General features: G+C 35.8%; 2 protein-coding genes across 13 annotated transcripts in view; one reads left to right on the top strand and one right to left on the bottom strand.

Moving 5' to 3' along the window:
* IFT74 (intraflagellar transport 74) overlaps positions 1-18,753 on the top strand; it is a 128,328-nt gene that overhangs the window by 44,492 nt on the left and 65,083 nt on the right. The window contains exon 1 of one of the 12 annotated variants that reach the window (XM_074017363.1): positions 16,899-16,944. The exons of the other annotated variants lie outside the window; for them this stretch is intronic. The gene's annotated coding sequence lies outside the window, so the exon portion shown is untranslated. Of the gene's footprint in view, positions 1-16,898; positions 16,945-18,753 lie in introns of those variants that run through there. 12 annotated transcript variants of the gene reach the window in all.
* Positions 1,499-18,616, bottom strand: LRRC19 (leucine rich repeat containing 19). The gene is made up of 5 exons (XM_005581583.5): positions 18,535-18,616; positions 7,521-7,610; positions 5,645-6,158; positions 4,219-4,407; positions 1,499-3,758 (listed from the first exon to the last, which is right to left on the bottom strand). Exons 2-5 carry the CDS (start codon positions 7,599-7,601, stop codon positions 3,430-3,432), a joined length of 1,113 nt encoding a protein of 370 aa, XP_005581640.3. The 5' UTR covers positions 7,602-7,610; positions 18,535-18,616; the 3' UTR covers positions 1,499-3,429.

Genomic DNA, 18,753 nt, shown 5'->3' with positions numbered 1-18,753 from the left:
CTTTGAAGCAATTGTGAATGGGAGTTCACTCATGATTTGACTCTCTGTTTGCATGTTACTGGTGTATAAGAATGCTTGTGATTTTTGCACATTGATTTTGTATCCTGAGACTTTGCTGAAGTTGCTTATTAGCTTAAGGAGATTTTGGGCTGAGACAATGGGGTTTTCTAAATATACAATCATGTCATCTGCAAACAGGGACAATTTGATGAAGTTTACTTTTATATACAGCAGTAGAATAGATTTATTTCTTGTGTTAACCAGATGGCCAACATCTCAATAACACAAAGATCTATCTTGAGTCTATACATTCAGAGTGAACAAGAAATGCCATACCTTGAGAAGGCAGGTGTAAAAAGCTTCTGTTTTCATTCTTTTCTCTTTCAGTACAACCATTTAGTGTGGTCTGACCATGTGGTTTATTATGGAAAACACGTCCATAAAAAGTTGGTTATAATAAACAGCCTCAATATATTACTACAACAATATGTAAGACACCTGGATTTAATTCAGTTTCACAGGCTTGCTTGAACTAATGATTCTCTTCTAATCCTGTGCTTTCCAGTTTGGTATTAGTCAAGATCAGTTGTCCTATAAAAATATAGGTAATTATAATTTTATACCCATTTATTTTTCTTTGTTTAGTCAGCTGTTTATTGAATACCCCATATTCAATAGAGGCTCTTGAATATAAAAGCTTAAGTGTAGTCTTTACTCATTTGTAGTTATATTTCATTTTGCTACATTTCTCAAATACAAATATTTGCATCTTAGGAAATAATTTGGCAGAGTGGTACATTATTTAGAAAAAGATATTTTATGTTTCTATAATCACCTCATAATTGAGATTTAAAACAAAGTATAATTGATATATAAAGAAACATTAGCCATAGTATACTTATATCCTTTGTTGAGAACATGTTTCTGTAAACACAAGCAAATATGTATTATAAATTAGTAAGTTCTTCTATTTTACAGGTATATCATCCTAGATAGTTTTTATTTTCTCTCAGTAGACATTTGCATTGAATTTACTAATTATGTAACTTTTTTTTTTTTTTTTAATTTTTGAGAAGGATTCTGGCTTTGTCACCAGGCTGGAGTGCAGTGGTGCAATCTCAGCTCACTGCAACCTCCGCCTCCCAGGTTCAAGTGATTCTCATGCCTCAGCCTCCTGAGTAGCTGGGATTACAGGCACCTGCCACCTCACCTGCCACCTCACCCAGACGGGGTGAAATGCTGTCTCTATTAAAAATACAGAAATTAGCCAGGTGTGGTGGTGTGCGCCTGTACACCCAGCTACTTGGAAGGATGAGTCAGAAGAATCGTTTGAACCCAGGAGGCAGAGGTTGCAGTGAGCTGGGGTTTCACCATGTTGGCCAGGATGGTCTCAATCTCTTGACCTCGTGATCCACCTGCCTCGGCCTCCCAAAGTGCTGGGATTACAGGTGTGAGCCACTGCGTCCGGCCGTAACTTTTAAAATGACTATTCTGTAGATTATGACATAGATCTATTTTATTTTAGTTTCGTTTTTCTAAGGAATTGTCAAGTACATACAAATTTGTAAAACTTTATTATATACATAAACAATTTGGACATACACAGAAATAGCATACTATACCATACACAACATACATAAAAATAGCATATTATATCCTTATGTACTCAGCCCCCAGCTTCTTCAGCTCATATTTGACCTTGCTCTATCCATACCTCTGGCCACTTTTCCATTCCATGTGTTATAATGAAGAAAATACCAGAAATATTATTTCACCCATAAATATATTTCAGTGTTTCAGAGATATACTTATTTGTAAAAGACATAGATTCTTAATTTCTCTTCATATGAAGGTAAAAATTATAGATTGTGCTACAGTTTTTAATGTACTGTTTGCATTGATAAATTTTTAATTATGATTGTAGCCAATTGATTACAAGGAATTGGCAAATAATTCTCTGTAGACCCTTCTTATTACAGTCTATAGGCCAGTGTTTTCCAAACTATGTTCTTTGGATTGTTGTTGAACTACGAGCTCTTAGTAGATGTAACTCAAAGAATGGGTTTTGTTGTCAAGTAAGTTTGGGAAATTTTTAATACTTTGCTCTCGAATAATCAGAGAGCCGTAAATTTAGCTTAGTAAAGTTTTTCATAAATCCTATTGTAAAGAATCTTGGCCAGGCACAGTGGTCCATGCCTGTAATCCCAGCACTTTAGGAGGTCTAGGTGGGCAGATGACGAGATAATGAGTTGGAGACCAGCCTGGCCAATATGGTGAAACCCCATCTCTACTAAAAATACAGAAATTAGCCAGGCATGGTGGTGTGCACCTGTACTCCCAGCTACTCGGGAGGCTGAGTCAGAAGAATCGCTTGAACCCAGGAGGCGGAGGTTGCAGTGAGCCAAGATAGCACCACTGCACTCCAGCCTGGCGGCAGTGCCACATTCTGTCTCCAAAAAAATAAATAAATAAATAAAAAGAATCTTGTTTCACTTTGTTTAAACCTAGTTTTTCCTATGGTAATTTGACCATGTACCTTTTTCTTCTGTAAATACTTGTGAATGTCTCTCTGGAAATTAGTATTTTGGGAAAACAATTTGGGAAATATTGCTGTATCTACTGAATAGATAGAAACAGCTGTCTGTGGACCACATGAAGATTCCTCAGTCCCAGCACAGACCAATTTGAATAAAAATCTCCCAGAGAGAGGTAGAAATATGTATTTTTAAAACAAGATTTATAGATTATTGTGATGCCCACTTTGTAAGCCACTATGATATTCAACTGTAGTGATCCTGCATTATGGTGACAGCCTTTCTTTATAACCAGAATCAGTAGTGACTTATTAGGGATTATGCCTGAACATTGTGCTTGTGCTTTAAATTGCTATAAAATTTTAAGGAAATTTATTATGCTATTTCAGGAAGCATTTTGAAAAAATATTTTCCAACTCTATGAATTTATTCTGTGAGCATAAAATCAATCTTGTAGTATTTAAGCTATCTGTTCCTCACTTTGACTTACCGTATATTAATAAATCCCAAACTTTTATTTCTTTACTGATTGAAACTTTAGTATAATTTAATACATATTGTGTCAAATATCTGTGTTAATATGAGAATCCATTCATTTTAATTAATGAATAATTTAGGCCTTTTTACTAGTCTGTATGGTCACCCAAACACTGCTAAGAATAGGAGTGCCAGTATTGTAAACTATGTAACTGTCAGCTACCAGGGAGTGTCAGTTATTGTATTTGGACCTGCTTGCTCAATACAATGCAAAGAACATAATTTTATGATATTCATGTACGTTGTCGTTAATATGAATGTCTGCTAGCTGTATTTTGATATATCACATAGCAAAATCTCCATATCTAAACTGTGAGTGAGCTGATAACTTTGTTTAAAAAGCAAACTTTGAAAGAAATTAATTTTCTTCACGTAATTCATGGATATCTATATATTTGTCTTCAATAAATCCATCATCGTCTACCACAAATGAATGTAATTGTTCAAATATTACTGTAGTTTCTTCAGAGTTTGTTTCTGGTATCTGTGAAAGAGAACTTGGATTTCCAATAAAACCATCTTCATAGGTTTCTGCTTCATGCTCTTCCAGGCGATGATGATTATAACTAAGCAGAATATTGTACCATATTGGGCATTTGATAGCAATAAAAATGAGAAGTGAAGTTGTCAGTGCAGTGACAACAACACCAACGAGAAAAGCCCAGCTTTTTCCAAGAGGTATATGTTCTTTAATGGAATACCGAGAGAGAAGAGAGAAAGAAAATTTGTTAAGTTGGCAAAATAATCATAATTATATATCCTAATTCTCCTCAATATTGGTATTAGAAATAAACATACGTTGTAGTTTTCTTTAGACAAATTTTGTGTGGTGGAAGAATTCTCTTTTTTCAAAACAGCTATTGCCATTTTGTTACCTTTTTACCTAAGACCATTATTGATTTATACTCGTTGAGATTTGCGACTAGACTAGTTAAAACAAAGGCTCAGAGAAGTTAAATAATTTGCACAATGGCATTTGGCTTGTAACTAGCAGAACCTAGTTTGAAAGACCAATATTTTGTAAATCTTTAGTTGGATGAGGAATCTTTCTTTTATATTTTTATAGAAATTTAAAATAAAGATAACTACCTCAGTTTATTTAGTATGATACATTCAGCAGTGTTAATATTAAGAACTGGTACATTACCTGAATTTCTTGTTAAGTTGTTCAAAGAGCTATTAAATGTTGAATTGCTGATGGGCTGAAAATGAATATAAAGATCTTCAGTTACTGGTGAAGGAAGTTTTGAGTGGCATTCAGCCTTAGGAGGTACTGTTTTAATATTGTAGCTCTTCAGGCTGTTGGGGTAGCTACACATGGTGATGTTCTCATTTTCTAGTAAATCAGAAATAATAAGATTTAGAATAGAGAAAAATAACCATTAACAACATTTTAATAGTTAACATTTTATAATTGTTTTATCTAGAATTTTTGACATATCTGTCATTCTTAAAGGCATTATAAGAAATTCCTGTTGTATTTGTCTAGCAACATAGTGAAAAGGTAATGCACATTTCTGTTTATTGTTTTATAAATACAGCTTAAATGCAGTATCTTTTTTATTTAGTTTATCTGTATTAGTGTAGATTATATTATTAATATTGTGGTTACATGGTTACAATCTGGATCTCAGGCACAATATTTGCAGTTAAAATAGGTCACTTGTTTTCACTTAGTCTAGGAAGCACTGTTAAAAAATTACTCTTACATATTGACTTTGCTAACAATACACGAAGTGACGTTATCATCTTACATATATAGAACATTTACATTTCTGGCTGGGCACGGAGGCTCACACCTGTAATCCCAGCACTTTGGGAGGCCAAGGCGGGTGGAGCGCCTGAGGTTGGGAGTTCGAGATCAGCCTGACAAACATGGAGGAATCCCATCTTTACTAAAAATACAAAAAATTAGCCAGGCATGGTGGCGCATGACTGTAATCCCAGCTACTCAGGAGGCTGAGGCAGGAGAATTGCTTGAACCTGGGAGGTGGAGGTTGTGGTGAGGTGAGATCGCGCCAATGCACTCTAGCCTGGGCAACAAGAACAAAACTCTGTCTCAAAAAAAAAAAAAAAAATTCTTAATTTCTCCCCCTGGTAATGGGAAAGGAGAGCATCTATGCAGCTGTTACTTTTTAGTGTTTCTTCCTGTTTTGCTTAAACAGAAATTGTTTCCTTTTTTTTTTTTTTTTTTTTCTGAGACAGAGTCTTACTCTGTTGTCTAGGCTAGAATGCAGTGGCACGATCTTGGCTCACTGCAATGTCGCCTCCCAGGTTCAAGTGATTCTCCTGCCTCAGCCTCTTGAGTACCTGGTACTACAGGCATGTGCCACCACACCCAGCTAATTTTTGTATTTTCAGTAGGGATGAGGTTTCACCATGTTGGCCAGGCTGGTCTCGAACTCCTGACCTCAGGTGATCCGCCTGCCTTGGCCTCCCAAAGTGATGTGATTACAGGTGTGAGCCACTGTGCCTGGCTGCTTCCTTTTCTTTAAAACATGATATGAGAAATTTTTCTGTGGTGGAACATTGAGTTAATCACATGTTGGTTTTGCTTAATTATGATAGCTTACCTAATGTCACATTTGATGTGTTCAACCAGTTCTGCAAATTAAATAGACTGCAAGAGCAGTTCCATAGGTTTCCATATAAAGTTATTAATTCCAGATGAAATAGTGGTGGTACATCCAAATAGCTAATCAAATTGCCTTGCAGATTCAGAAGTTTTAGGTCTCTTAGAGGCACAAATATATCAGCATTCAGTTGTTCTATTTTGTTTTGGCAGAGATGTAACTGTTTTAGTTTATTTAAGCCTAAAAATGCACCCTGTTGAATTACATAGATGGAGTTTCTACAGATATTTAAAATTTCTAGACTGGAGAGATTATCAAAACTGTTATTATGTAAGACAGTAACATTGTTCTCAATCAAGTAGAGCTCTGTGAGTAAAAAGTATGTCTGTAGAACTCTTGTGTCTGTACCATTAAGAGTAATTTGGTTATAACTGAGATCAAGTATAGTAACATCTTTCTTGATATCTGCTGGAATCAAGGAATAATTTTTTTCAGTGAAATTACATTGGACTTCCTAGAAAAAGAAAAAAAAAGAAATGCATTAATCAGAAAAACATATCAATAGAATTTCCTCAAAATTCATTTTCAGCGCTTAGACATTAGAAGGAAATTACTTTGGGAAAAAAAACCTACTATCTAATCTTTGGTGTTATAGTAGAGCAAATCTTTTTCTTTTCTGGGATGAAATACTAAAAATTAAGGATATTCTGATCCATACAATTGAACAAAGAGATTCCAATTTGTTATATGGGTATTTTCCAACTGTTATTACATGATCATTACAGAAAGTAATGCTATTGGTATATTCCCATTTACATATGTGGAAATATATGGTAAATAATAATTCTGTTAACATTTGATATTCCAGTGTGCATGATTGCTTTATAGTGAGGAAATTATTTTAAACTATATGTGTTTTTAAAATCAGCAGAGCTAACGACATTATACCTAGGGCTGTTAAATAATTAATAAATAGGCTGGGCATGGTGGCTCATGCCTGTAATCCCAGCACTTTTGGAGGCCCAGGTAGGCAGGTCATCTGAGGTCAGGAGTTCAAGACCAGCCTGTCCAACATGGTGAAACCCTGTCTCTACTAAAAATACAAAAAAAAAAAAAAAAAAAAAAAAAAAAAAACCAGTCAGGCATGGTGGCAAGCACCTGTAATCCCAGCTGCTTGGGAGGCTGAGGCACGAAAATTGCTTGAACCCAGGAAGCAGAGGTTGCAGTAAGCTGAGATCATGCCATTATACTCCAGCCTGGGCGACAGAGCGAGTCTCCGTCTCAAAAGCAATCAATAAATGTCAATATATAGCTCTCTGGGTTTAACAGTTCAAAGTTTGGTGTTTTAAAAGGAAATATTTATCTTATATCAGAAATGGAGCCGTGTAGTGAATTTAAAGAGCCACACAATCTGAAATACTTCCTTTATGTGGATATAGATGGAAAGAAAGAAATAGTTCTGGTTTTTACTGAATAGTAAACTAAGAATAAATAGAACTAAGAATAGTTCTTGTTTATTACTGTTTTTGCAGTTAGATTTTTTCACGAATAATAATTCAATAGCAGTTTCCCTCATAAATACGTGATTTTTTTAAAAAAAGTTTCCTATATTTTAAACAAGATTTTAGTCTTAAAACTAATTTCTGATTTTATAGTGAAAATTTTCAGATCTCTCCCTTTAATCAACTTTTAAAGAACTCAGTTTTTAAAAATGAAGGCTGCTTTTGTCAAATTGGAATTTGGATATACACAGCTAAGTAAACAATTTTAGTAGGTCAGATTTTCTTTGCTTTCTTATTGCCCTTTGATATTTTACTAAATATACAGAAAATGTACCTTTGAAAATATTTTTACTATTTTGATTGTAAAAACTTACTCTTTTAGAAGACTGGATTTTGTCTGATAATAATACCATGGAGAGAGGCCAAAAGAGGATTGTGATGCCTGTGACTTTCATGTTGCAGACCTGATAGAAAAGAGAGTATTTTTATTTTGATGGTAAACTAGAACTTTAGAGATTTTAAGGACATTTTTATTTTTTGCCCTTTTGAATCTGTTTATTCTTTTTTTTTTTTTTTTTTTTTTTTTGGCTCAGACAGGGTCTCACTCTGTCACCCAGACCTGGTGGCATGGTCACAGCTCACTGCAACCTTGATCTCCCAGGCTTAAGCAGTCCTCCCAACTCAGCTTCCTAAGTAGCTGAAACACAGGCATGCGCTACCATGCCTGGCTAATTTTTAAAATTTTTGGAGAGATGGCGTCACCGTGTGTTACTCAGCCTGGTCTCAAACTCCTGGGTGCAAGCCATTTCACCCCAGCCACTGACGTAGCCTTGAAAAGTGCAGGGATTATAGATATGAGCCATTTATCCTGGCCTTTCAAATCTACTTTTTCTCGAAATACATAAAATGTGAAACAAGTGCACAGCCATTCACCATCCTTGGACTCTGATCTTAACAAACTAGAAAGCCCCTTTGAAGAATGAGAGATTTATTTTTATTTTTTCTTTTTAGAGAGAATTAATATCTTTAAGGGTGTCTCATTAGTTTCTAGATATGACGAAAGGAGCTTTAAAGCAATTTAAGTGGTTGTAAACTTTAAAAATTTAATATATAAGTGCACAAAAGAAATTCAGGAAAATATATATTTATGCATAAGTATATGCTTATATTGATGGTCTTGATTTTTTCAATTTTAGGCATTATCTATTGGTATTAACCTTGACTTAAAACTGTGGGAGATGAGAATCTTTAGCACTCTTTTTCCCCCCCATGGTAATTTTTAAAAATTTTATTGAGGCATAATAGATATACATAGTTTTGGGGTACATGTGATAATGTAGTGCATTCATATAATTTTAAAAAATCAAATTAATGTACTTAGGGTATCCATCATGTTAAATATTTTTCTTTTTTTTATACTGGAAACATTCAAATACTCTTTTAGCTGTTTTTAAATGTACAGAAAATTAGAGGAGAGGGAGAGCATCAGAGAATAGTTAATGAATGCTGGGCTTAATACCTAGGTGACGGGTTGATCTGTGCAGCAAACCAACATGGCACACATTTACCTATGTAACAAACCTGCACATGTACCCCGGAACTTAAAAATAAAAGTTGAAGGAAAAACATCATTATAAACTATAATTACCCTACTGATCTAACACTAGGCCTTCTTTTTTAAGTAAACGGTATGTTTGTATGCATTAATAAACTTCTCTGCATTCCTCCCTCCCCACCACCCTTTCCAGCCTCTGGTAACCACCAGTCTACTGTTAATCTGTATGAGATCCACTTTTTTAGCTCCCACATGCAGGTGAGAATGTGCGATATTTGTCTTTCTGTGCTTGACTTAATTCACTTAACATAATGACCTCTGGTTGCATTTATGTTGCCGCAAATGACAGGATTTCATTTTTTTTATGGCTGAATAATAGTCCCTTGTATATATATGCTACATTTTTTTTATCTATTCATCTGTTGATGGGCACTTAGGTTGATTCCATAGTTTTGCTCTTGTGAATAGTCCTGCAATAAACGTGGGAGTGCAGCTATCTCTTTAATATAATCATCTCTTTTTTAAAAATGTATATCCAGTGGAATTACTGGATCAAATATAAATGTGTTATATTTTTAATTTTTTGAGGAACCTTCATAGTGTTCTCCAGAGTGGCTATACTAATTTACATTCCCAAGAGTGTATGAGGGTTCCCCTTTCTCCACATCCTCATCAGCATCCGTTATTGCCTGTCTTATTGATAGAAGCTACTTTACTGGGGGTGAGATTATATCTCATTGTAGTTTTGATTTGCATTTCCCTGAATGATTACTGATGTTGAGCATTTTTTCCACATACTTTTTTGCCTTTTGTATGTTTTTTGAGAAATGTCTATTCAGTTCTTTTGCCATGTTTACTTGGATTATTTGTTTTTTATTGGTTTGTTTTTGGCTAGTGAGGTGTTTGAGCTGCTTATATCTTCTGATTATTAACCCCTTGTTAGATGGGTGGTTTGCAAATATTTTCTGTCATTCTGTAGGTTGTCTCTTCACTTTGTTGACCATTTTCTTTGCTGTACAAAAGGTTTTTTGCTTGGCGAAACCCCATTTGTACATTTTTGCTTTGGTTTCCTGTGCTTTTGAGGCCTTACAGATACAAAAAAACCTTTGTCCAGACCAGTGTTCTAGAGCAATTCCTCAGTGTTTTCTTGCAACAGTTTTATAGTTTGAGGTCTTACTTAGATTTAAGTCTTTAATTCATTTTTATTCCTGGATATGGCAAGAGATAGGGGTCTGGTTTTGTTCTTCCATATGTAGTTATTCAGTTTTTCCAGCAGCATTCATTGAAACAACTATTATTTCTCCATTGTATGTTCTTGGCACCTTTGTTGAAGATGAGTTGGTGTAAATGCGTGTGTTTATATCTGAGTTCTCTAATCCATCCCATTGGTCTATGGATCTGTCTTTATGCCAGTGCCATGCTGATTTGGTTACTATAGCTTTGTAGAAAATTTTGAAGTCAGGTAGTGTGATGCCTCCAGCTTTGTTCCTTTTTGCTGAGGGTTGTTTGGCTATTTGGGATCTTTCGTGGTTCCGTATGAGTTTTAGGATTTTTTTTCTACTTCTATTAAGAGCGTCACTGTATTTTGATAGGAATTGCATTGAATCAGTAAATTGCTTTGGTTAGTATTGATATTTTAGCAATGTTCTTCGACTCCATGAACATGGATTATATTTCCATTTTTTTGTATCCTCTTCAGTTTGTTTCATCAGTGTTTTATAGTTTTTGTTATGTAGATCTTTCACTTCTTTGGTTAAATTGATTGCAGGGTATTTTATAGTCTTTGTAGCTATTGTAAACAGGCTTGCTTTCTTGATTTCTTTTTCAGATTCTTCACTGTTGGCATATGTAAATTCTACCAATTTTTATATGATTATTTTGTATCTTGCAACTTTACTGAATTCAGTTATCAGTTTTTACAGATTTTTTTTGTGGCGTATTTAGGGTGGTTTTTAAAAAAAGTTTTTTTAAGTATAAGATCATGTCTGCTGGGTGCGATGGCTCATGCCTGTAATCCCAGCACTTTGGGAGGCTGAGGTGGTTGGATCACGAGGTCAGGAGTTTGAGACCAGCCTGACCAACATGGTGAAACCCCGTCTCTACCAAAAATACAAAAATTAGCTGGGTGTAAAGGTAGACACCTGTAATCCCAGCCACTCAGGAGGCTGAGGCAGGAGACTCGCTTGAACCTGGGAGGTGGAGGTTGCAGTGAGCCGAGATCACGCCACTGCACTCCAGCCTGGGTGACAGAGTGAGACTCTGTCTCAAAAAAAAAAAAAAAAAAAAAAAAGCATGTCATCTGCAAACAAGTCTAATTTGACTTCTTCTTTTGCAATTTGGATGCCTTTTATTTCTCTCTCTTGCCTAATTGCTCTGGCCAGGACTTCTAGTACTGTGTTGAATAAAAGTGGTGAAAGTAGGCATTCTTGTATTGTTCCACATCTACAAGAAAGGCCTTCAATTTATCCCCTTTCAGAATGGTGTTAGCTGTGGGTTTGTCATATATGGCATTTGTTATCTTGAAGTATGTTCTTTGTGTGCCCAGTTTAATGAGAATTTTATCATAAAGGGATGTTGAATTTTTCAACTGTGTTTTCAGCATTTATTAAAATAATTATATGGTTTTTGTTCTTGGTTTTATTAATGTGATGTATCATGTTTATTTTATTTTATAATAATTATTATTTAAGGTAGAGTCTTGCTTTGCTGTCCAGGGTGGTTGGAAACTCCTGGACTCAAGTGTTCCTTCCACCTCAGCCTCCTGAGAAGCTGGGATTACAGGCACATATCACTGTGCCCAGCTTACCATGTGTATTAGGCTGTTCTTGCACTGCTATAGTGAAATATTAGAGACTGGGTAATTTATAAGAAAAGAGATTTAATTGACTCGCAGTTCTACAGGCTGTACAGGAAGCATGGTGCAGTTCATTTTTTGGGGAGGCCTCAGGAAGCTTACAGTTGTGGCAGAAGGTGAAAGGGGAGCCAGCACATCACATGATGAAATCAGAGCAAGGAGGAGAGAGTGGGAAAGGAGGTGCCACACACTTTTAAACAACCAAATCTCTTGTGAACTCAGAGCAAGATCTCACTTATCACCAAGGGGATGGCCCAAGCCATTCATGAGGGATCCGCCCTCATTATCCAAACAACCTCCCACCAGGCTTCATCTCCCACACTGGGGATTACAGTTCAACATGAGATTTGGATGGGGACAAATATCCAAACCATATTGTCATGCTTATTGATTTGCATATGTTGAACTATCTTTGCATCTCTGGAATGAATCTCACTTGGTACGGTGAATAATCTTTTTAAAGTATTGTTGAATTTGGTTTGCTGTTATTTAGTTGAGGGTTTTTGCATCTGTGTTCTTCTGGGACATTGGACTGTAGTTTTCATTTTTGTTGTGCCCTTGTCTAGTTTTGGTGTCCGGGTCATGCTGATCTTGTAGAATAAGTTTGGAAATATTCCCTTCTCTTTAATTTTGTTTGAAGAGTTTGAGTACAATTGGTATTAGTTCTTCTTTAAATATTTTGTAGGATCCAACAGTAAAGGCAATATAAATAGACTTAATTCTCCAATTAAAAGGCATAGTGCTGACTGGAAGCTACTGACTGGCTGTTTAAAGGAGCCTGGTACCTCCTCCTCTTGTTCTTACTCCCTCTCTCTGCCATGTGACACACCTGCTCCACCTTCGCCTTCCACTGTGACAAAGAGCTTCCTGAGGCCTCACCAGAAACTAAGTAGATATTGGTGCCATGCTTTTGCAACTTGTGGAACTGTGAGCCAAATAAACTTCTTTTCTTTATAAATTATCCAATGTCAAGTATTCCTTTATAGCAATGAAAAATAGACCAACACGTCATGGTGTTCCCTGTTTGCTGTGTCTTTTTTTTTTTTTCTTTTTTTTTTTTTGAGGCAGAGTTTCACTCTTGTTGCCCAGGCTGGAGTGCAATGGCGCAATCTCGACTCTTTGCAACCTCTGCCTCCTGGGTTCAAGCGATTCTCCTGCCTCAGCCTCCCAAGTAGCTGGGATTACAGGCATGCACCACCACGCCTGGCTAATTTTGTATTTTTAGTAGAGACGTATTTTGTATTTTTAGTATTTTTTCTCCATGTTGGTCGGACTGGTCACAAACTCCTGACCTCAAGTGATCTGCCTGTCTTGGCCTCCCAAAGTGCTGGGATTATAGGTGTGAGCCACCGCACCTGGCCTGTTGGCTGTTATTTCTTGTAGAGATATATATGTGTCATTGCATTGTCAGATTAGTTGTTTATTCCAGTATTCTCTGTGTGGCTTATTTTGTTTTTTATTGAATATATTTGCTTAGAGGATCTTTTACCACTAGGTTGCTGCCTCCTTTTCAGCTTTAGATGGCACCTTAAGCCCAGCTTCACCTTGGCTCTGGTAAATGACCAGAGCACTGCTCTTCCTGAATGGGGGACGTTCCAGGGGATATCCTGGTAGTGTGGGAATGGTGGCTAGAGGTTCATGCCCAGCCAGCCTTCCCACACTAGAGACCTGTGGAGCCAACCTCCTACAAAGTGGTGCTGTTGAACAGCTACTCTGATTTGGTGTCGCTTTGGCTGAGTTACAGAGCAGAGTTTCCAGATCTGGGGATGGTAATCCTGTCTCTCCTCTTTGTCTCTACATGTCCTCAGGAATATTTCTGTCTCCAGGCACTTGAGATGTTTCCCATGGGTTAAAGCAGGGACAAGTCTCTTGCCAGGGAATACAAGATGGTGGGTAGAAACTGTAATTTGGGGGAAATTTTCCCACATGCTTTGTGCTAGGTTGAATGGGGGAGGGGCATTGTGGATATGGAAGTCCAATTCTCTTACTATCTGCTCAAAGTTTGTTCACTTCTCTGTGGCCCTAGAACTGTCTCATCTTCACATTTGAATTCTGGTATATTGCTGGTAATTATCTCAGGTCTGTATATTTGTTTTTGGTTTTCTGTAGAGGGGAGTGAAGCCAGCTTGCTTCTTGGCCACCATTTTGGAATTGATAGCCCCTTCAGCTCTCTTTCAAATACCCCCTCCCTTCATCTCCAACACATCAAATATATACTTCCTATGTCTTTATCTCCTAACATAGTTACTTGTAATTCTGGTTAGATGAGTATTCAGTGTTTGTACTATCATGAATGATTGAACTCAGTCAATAAAAAGCTGTTATTGGCTAAGCCATGTAACAGGATCACTTTTCTGTTGCTGCACCCTTTTTGTTTCCTCCAAACTAATTGTACTGTTTTTTCATGTGCTTAGTTTTCTTGTTATGACCAAACTCTCCCCTAGCATATCTGACATTTGTTTATGGATATTAAGTATTTAACCTGTTTTATCAGCTTAAAAACTCCCTCCCAGAGCCTGCTACCATGCTGTAATCTGGAGGAGCTAGCTGATCACTAGGCCTTCTGCACAACTGTTTACTTCCACCCTCATCAAAGAGTCTACCTTTTGCCTTTGTTACTGGGTACTTATTTTCTAGAACACCCTGTCTGGTTTATTGCCTTTCTTCAATGGAGCTTCCTCAGTAGCTTCTAGAGAGTGTGGATAGGAGGGAAAACTTTTTAGACTTGGAAAGATATTTTGGCTAGAGATAGAATTCTAGGTAAGAAGTAATTTTCCCTCAAAATATTGATGGTATTACCCTACTGTCTTTGAGTTTCTAGTATTACTGTTAAGAAATATACCATGTCATTCTAATTATTTATCAAAGCTTTTAAAATCAATACTATATTCATTATCCTGTGTCAAGAAATATACCATGTCATTCTAATTATTTATCAAAGCTTTTAAAATCAATACTATATTCATTATCCTGTGTCTTTCCCGCCACCACACCTGGCTAATTTTTTTTGTATGTTTAGTAGAGACAGGGTTTTACCATGTTAGCTAGGATGGTCTCGATCTCCTGACCTCGTGATCCACCACCTCGGCCTCCCAAAGTGCTGGGATTACAGGCATGAGCCACCACACCCGGCCTGTTTTCATTTATTAAACTAGGTACTTGGTCAGTCTTTTCCATCTAGAAGCTATGTCACTCAGTTTTGGGAAATTTTCTGAATTATCTCATTGATGATATAATTTTTTTATTTTTTAAAATAAAATTTCACTTTTTTTTTCCTAGAATTTCCTCAATTGGGTGTTGGACCTCCTGGAATGATTTTAAAACCTTTACTGTCCTACATTTTATTTCAGTGTGTTTTTTGCTTTCCTTTCTGGGAGACATCCTCAATTTTATCTTCACATTCTTCTATTAATTTTTTGCCATCTTTTTTAATTCTAAGAGCTTTTTTGTTTCAGAGTATTTTCTTTATTAGTATTCTGTTGCATGAATATATTATATTTTCTTGTTTATCATTGTGCCTTTTGTTATTTCCTTTTCTTTGAATAGCCTCTATATCCTTAGATTGTATTTTTCCAGTTATCTTTGGGCAGTGTCCTTTATATTGGAGGCCTTCTTCTTAGTCTGTTAATATTTTATTTAGGGTTTATGTGTGAGAGTGGGAAACTAAAAAGCTGATAGGAAAATGCATTTGTGTGGGTCTCATTGTTTCTAGACTTGACCACAGAGTGTAACTGCTGGACTGTTTTCTTAGGGAATGTCATTATCCACAAAATGACTCTTCTGATTTACTGCCCAAAGAGATAATGGCCTGGTAGCCAGCATTCTGAGTGCTAAGTGATAAAAAAGCTGGATTTGCATCAATATTTAGTATGGAAACTATAACTTAATCTCAACAATGCCTTTGCACTCACTTGTGCCCATTGCCCAATTTCCCTTTGTTTTATTCTGGTGGCGTGGGGGATCCTCTAATCTGCTTGTGTAGAGAAGGAACATTATCTGGCTAGACAGACAGAGAGGAATTAGCCTCTACTCTACTTTCAGAATACCTGGTGCTGCCAATTTCTGGGCTATTTAGAGTTTCTGCAGTGCAATTCAAGTGACTCTCAGCTTTTCTCATTGCTGACTTGGGAAATTTTTGTTTTCCTAGTCAATTTCCACTCAGCTATTAGGTTTCTGGTTTCTAGGTTTCATTGCTATTGACTCCTGTTCCATTCTGTTTGTCCTTGTGAGTTTATATCCCTTTTTACCTTTTATTTTCATGTTAATCAGGTTTTGAACACAATTTAAAGTTAATGGGTGCATTTAAGGTTTCAGCTTTGCCTAGAAATCGACATTTATTGGACTGTACTCTTCTTGCCAAATAGTTACTTTTTTATTTAGTCATTTTATTCATGACCTTGATGTTTCTTGTTCTTTATCTCTGTTTTCTTAAAGTCAATTTTAGAAACCCTTTTGCAAACAAATTATCCGTTTGAAAATATATAAATATATTCTGTCATCCTTAAGGGTGTTCAGAAATTTAGTCTTTTGAGCATTCTTACAGCATTTGTTACAATTAGTTACTTACGATTTTTTTAAGGAAAGTTTATTTCATTATAGCAGGTAATAGAAAAACTAATCAGAGTAGGCCGGGCACAGTGGCTCACGCCTGTAATCCCAGCACTTTGGGAGGCCGAGGCGAGCAGATCACCTGAGGTCAGGAGTTTGAGACCAGCCTGGCCAACATGGTGAAACCCCATCTCTACTACAAATACAAAAATTAGCCGGGTGCAGTGGTGGGTGCCTGTAATCCCAGCTACTTGGGAGGCTGAGGCAGCAGAATTGCTTGAACCCGGGAGGCAGAAGTTGCAGTGAGCTATGATCATGCCACTGCACTCCAGCCTGGGTGACAGTGAGACTGTTTCAGAAAAAAAAAAAAGAAGAACTAATCAGAGTAAACAAGAATCCATGCAGCATACTAAAGTCTCTCGCCTCGTTAGCAATAAGGAATTTACTGCTATTATAGTGCTAATCTGTTCTAGTCAACTTCCTCATTGCCTTTGATTTGTTGATCCATTTATGCTTATTCCCCTTCTACCTTCTCTCCTTCCATAGTTAAATCAAATTTGTTAGAAAAAGCTACTCTGCCTCTTATATTTTATAAAATTTGGATGTAGATCATAATAGAATGCCTTTTAGAGCCAGAAGTGCATTTAAGCTATCACTTATTCAAGATGATTGCCCACAGAAGAGGGCTGCCTAAATCATTTACAAAAGGTAGTTTACCTGTGTTTAATGATTCCTAGGAATAGGTGTTCAGCTTCTTCAATGGCTTGTTTCACTATTTCTCAATGATATGGTGACATTCTTACTGATGTCTCTGGTAGGATGCAGAGGTGACTGAGGAGAGGTGAGTTAAGGGAAGTGCTATTTTTTTCCAGAAACAAATAGGATGGGGATAGTGAAAGAAAGCAAATAGGCTACAAAGAAAACTAACTAGATCTAAGTTAAAAGTTGATATGAAATAGAAGCAGGTGAACAAAGTAATAGAGGCAAGGCATGACTGTGAGCTTATGTGGAAATGGAGACAGAGTATAGTTTTATATTTATTATCTGTATCTGCTATTTAATGCTAATAATTGTTTTCTCAAGTGTGCTAAAAGAAAAAAATCATAAGGATTAGAAAAGGATTTTTTTTTCTTTTCCATTTGGTAGATCTTAGAAGCAGCGTATACTCAGCTCAAGGTAGATTCTGTACAAGAAAGCGTTCAACAAATCTAAAGCATTGTTAGGTCTGAAGCTGTGAAATACATTGATTGATCCATACTATGCGTGAGAGTTTTCACATATTTGTGTGCCTTTTGAGAGGAGAAAGATTGTAAGAGGGGGCGAATGTTGATTTTCATGACACTATTCAAATCCCCAGACAAAGCATTTGCTAGCATTATTGGGTGTCTTAAAAAAAGAAAAATCATATAGGCAAAATAGCTAGCCAAGTAGATAATGTAGAAATTATCCATGAGTCACTTTAGCCTATTTCAACAGTTGGTTTTAAAGGAAGTCAGTTATTGCTGCTTTATTTCTCCTTTTGGAATATTTTCTAATTTGGATTTTTTTTGAAATGATAGTTGAGTTTCATATAGTGATTACTTAGGAACTAATATAAAATAGAAAACTGGAATAGAAAATGGAATATCAGTGTCTTTTGTTATTTCACAAAATTACGTGCATTTTTACCTAGCATATGATCTACGTTACTGGAACAAAAAAAGAGCTTTACTCAAAGGAAATGGTGGATACTGAAAAAGAAGCATTGTTCTTAATAAAGTTTCAAGTACATGTTTCTTAAGTTATTTATTTTATATGATTATTATATGCTATGAAATAAAGAGATGCTCCAATTATTTTGGTTTTGTTAAATAAAATCTAAATGTAGTTTTTCCATTAAATATTTTAGATATTTATGCCAGAATTCAATGTCTTTAGAGTACGATGTTAATAATACACAATTAACTTCGTTTCTTTATGTATTGTGTAGATTTTTTTCAAATTTAAAACCTTTTGTAATGGAAAATTTCAAGGAAAAAAACCTAAGTAAGGAGAATAGTTATCACCCTGCTTCAATAATTATCAACTCATGGCCAGTCTTTTTTTTTTTTTATCTTGCAAATAGGCTTTTAGACTAATGTCGCTTCAGAATGCTCTGTGATTAACGTGTTTTAAAATAAAAAATCTTCTAAATTTGATTGGCTAGATGAAACCTTCCCCCCTCCCCAAAAACAATTACTTAGTATTGTATTCTAACTTTATTTAGGAAAGACCCTTTGGCCATGTCCCAGGTATATAGTATTTTTGAGGTAGACTGTGTGAAAATATAATCACATTTTCTTATTTTTCATCACTTCTTAAAGGCAAAGATTGTTGTACAGACTTAACAAACTTAAATATGATTTTTTAAAAAATACAACAATAACCAAAGCTATAAATATATAGAGCTTACCTTTTTTCTTTTGTCTCTAAGACTGGTGTGCTAAAGGAAATTACTCTGTTTCTTCAACAGCATTAAAAAAAGTATATCGTATGATTACATTTCACTTTGTTTTAACCTTTGTACCCAGTGAACAGGTGACTTAAAAAAAAAAAAAAAAAAAACTAGACTTCCTTAGCAAAACATTGACTAGAAGAATAATTTCTTAAAGTTGTCTTTTCCTTTTTTTAG

The sequence above is a fragment of the Macaca fascicularis genome, chromosome 15, assembly GCF_037993035.2.
Source record: "Macaca fascicularis isolate 582-1 chromosome 15, T2T-MFA8v1.1".
In the NCBI taxonomy this organism is placed as follows: Eukaryota; Metazoa; Chordata; class Mammalia; order Primates; family Cercopithecidae; genus Macaca; species Macaca fascicularis.
The sequence above is the reverse complement of the archived record's forward strand: the minus strand, read 5'-3'. Positions and strand labels throughout refer to the sequence as shown.